The 2,500-nt window shown below is 47.1% G+C and overlaps 1 protein-coding gene across 1 annotated transcript in view; it reads right to left on the bottom strand.

Annotated features, from left to right (window-relative positions):
* kcnh8 (potassium voltage-gated channel, subfamily H (eag-related), member 8) overlaps window positions 1-2,500 on the bottom strand; it is a 149,479-nt gene that overhangs the window by 101,464 nt on the left and 45,515 nt on the right. The window contains exon 5 of the mRNA XM_063185098.1: window positions 1,196-1,430. Coding sequence (XP_063041168.1) covers window positions 1,196-1,430 — 235 coding nt within the window. The remainder of the gene's footprint in view (window positions 1-1,195; window positions 1,431-2,500) is intronic.

The raw sequence follows: 2,500 nt of genomic DNA, 5'->3' as shown, positions 1-2,500 counted from the left end.
TATTTGAACAGCCGGCAACACAACACGCTTTCGGCATGTTGAGCGTGAACAACGCTAGTCTACAGGTCCTTGTCTTTCGTTTATTCTTTCCCAACACCACCAATTGACTTGCATTGGCTTTCCCCCCAATGTTTTCCCCCAAAAAAGGGCGTAACGCACATGAAACACGTCACGCCGTTCATGAGTATGACATGGCATAGGCTACTCCTTGCCATGTTGCCTGCTCTGTTCATGGGGGTATAGTTTGCTCTCCTGATCTTAAATTGGGTGACATGCATTCCCTACGCTGCAGCCATCCCCTGAATCCCTCGTTTCCATGGTGCTCATGGTCTCCTCTGAACAGAGCCATATCGCCAAATCTAATTCATAACGATCCAATAAAGAAATTGCATTTTGAATTTCTTGTCTTGTGCTTCTTGACTGTAACGGTCCTGACAGAACTGCAATAGCATTACATCACTATGACATAACGCAGGGCCTTTAGTAATACATTACTACCATAGTACTACACCACTATGACAGTGCACATGGCCTTTGGTAATACATTACCAAGCACTTGGTCATTGCCATTCTGATAACAGATAATTTATAACAGGGGCCGTGTGTTACTGGGTTAAAATGTATCATGTAGCAAACTGTTAGATTTATTGCATTCACAACATTACATCAACTAATACAACACATATACAGGGGGCTTAGCTGTTTTGTTTGCCCGTATGGTGATGCTGGGAGTGTGTCGAAAGAAATTCGTATCAACTCTGTTTGTATGGCAATGAGTTTATTAAAACTTAAATCTTGACTCCAACTGATATGGGGCAAAGACTTACTCACTCCCTCACACACACACACACACACGCGCATGTACGCACCCATGCACACACACACACACACACACGCATGTACGCACGCACGCACGCACGCACACACAAACACACACACACACACACACACACACACACACACACACACACACACACACACACACACACACACACACACACACACACACACACTCACTCACTCACTCACACCCTCACATCAACCCCCCACCTCACCACCCCCGCTACACACACACACTCACACACACACACACACACACACACATACACACACACACACACACACACACACACACATACACACACACATACACACACACACACACACACACATAATGAGGAACCAAATACTGTACCTATAATGAAGAGTATCTCCACGGCGATGTCGCTGACGGTGGTGCTGCGCGTGAGGTCGTCGTCGCCGATGAAGCAGACGTTGTAGGGCACGGTGACGGCCACATAGAAGGTGGCCAGCAGGATCAGCCAATCCCAGCCCGCCTTGAAGCTGCTGAAGTGGAGGAGGATGCAGCGCGACTTCTTGGCGTCCGCCACCTTGTACTCGGGCAGCGCGGGGGGGTCGCCAAACACATTCTACAACACACACATACACACACACACACAACGTGAGGTTAGACACCTTGTACTCGGGCAGCGCGGGGGGGTCGCCAAACACATTCTACAACACACACACACACACACACACACACACACACATGAGGTTAGCCACCTTGTACTCGGGCAGCGCGGGGGGGTCGCCAAACACATTCTACAACACACACACACACACACACACATGAGGTTAGCCACCTTGTACTCGGGCAGCGCGGGGGGGTCGCCAAACACATTCTACAACACACACACACACACACACACACACACACACACACATGCAAACACACATGCACGCACACACACACACGAACACACAAGACAGGAGGTTAGAGACAGAGAAATACAAAGCTACAAAGCACAGGCAACTTATTTAATGAATATCACACACATATTTCCTCCCACAAACCACGGGCCCAGTGAAGGTTAGAACCAGGAAGTAGTTGCTTGTTGTCGAGGGCTCCTGCTGCCGTTGTCTGGGTAGCTTGTCACATTTTTGGAAGTGCACATGAAGTGACGGTGGAGGGTGATAAAAAAAATATCTGCGTGACTGCTCCAATTTTAGCATGTCATTTTTGGGAATTATGTTAGGCAAAAAACATAATATAAAACATCAAAAAACATAATATAAACAAGGAATGTATTTCTAGGCCAAACCTTTCTGAATGACCCTCCCCTTCAGAACAAAAAATGGTTGACCCTCCCTTTTCTCCTCCAGTGACCCCGAAAATAAATAACAAACAGTCCCCTTACATGTATGAATGTTAAAAAATATGGAAAACCAACTCAACTCAATGCTTCAGACAGACACGCCTCCTGTCATGCGCCAGAGGACAGAGCCAGTTAGAAACACACATGAGGTGAACTCTCACTACAGCTCAGTCACCATCTTTGACTATGAATGAGCAGTTTGAGGAAATAGGGCAATGTTATTCACACACTCTCTCCATCTCCCTTCTTCTCCAATATATTCTCTCCTTTCTCTCCTTTCATTTCTCACCTTCTATCCCTCCATCTGTCTCCTGTCTTCTCTTGCTCCTCCCGTCTCACCT

Source organism: Engraulis encrasicolus, chromosome 20 (genome assembly GCF_034702125.1).
Source record: "Engraulis encrasicolus isolate BLACKSEA-1 chromosome 20, IST_EnEncr_1.0, whole genome shotgun sequence".
NCBI lineage: Eukaryota > Metazoa > Chordata > Actinopteri > Clupeiformes > Engraulidae > Engraulis > Engraulis encrasicolus.
This window is presented reverse-complemented; position numbering and strand designations above follow the sequence as displayed.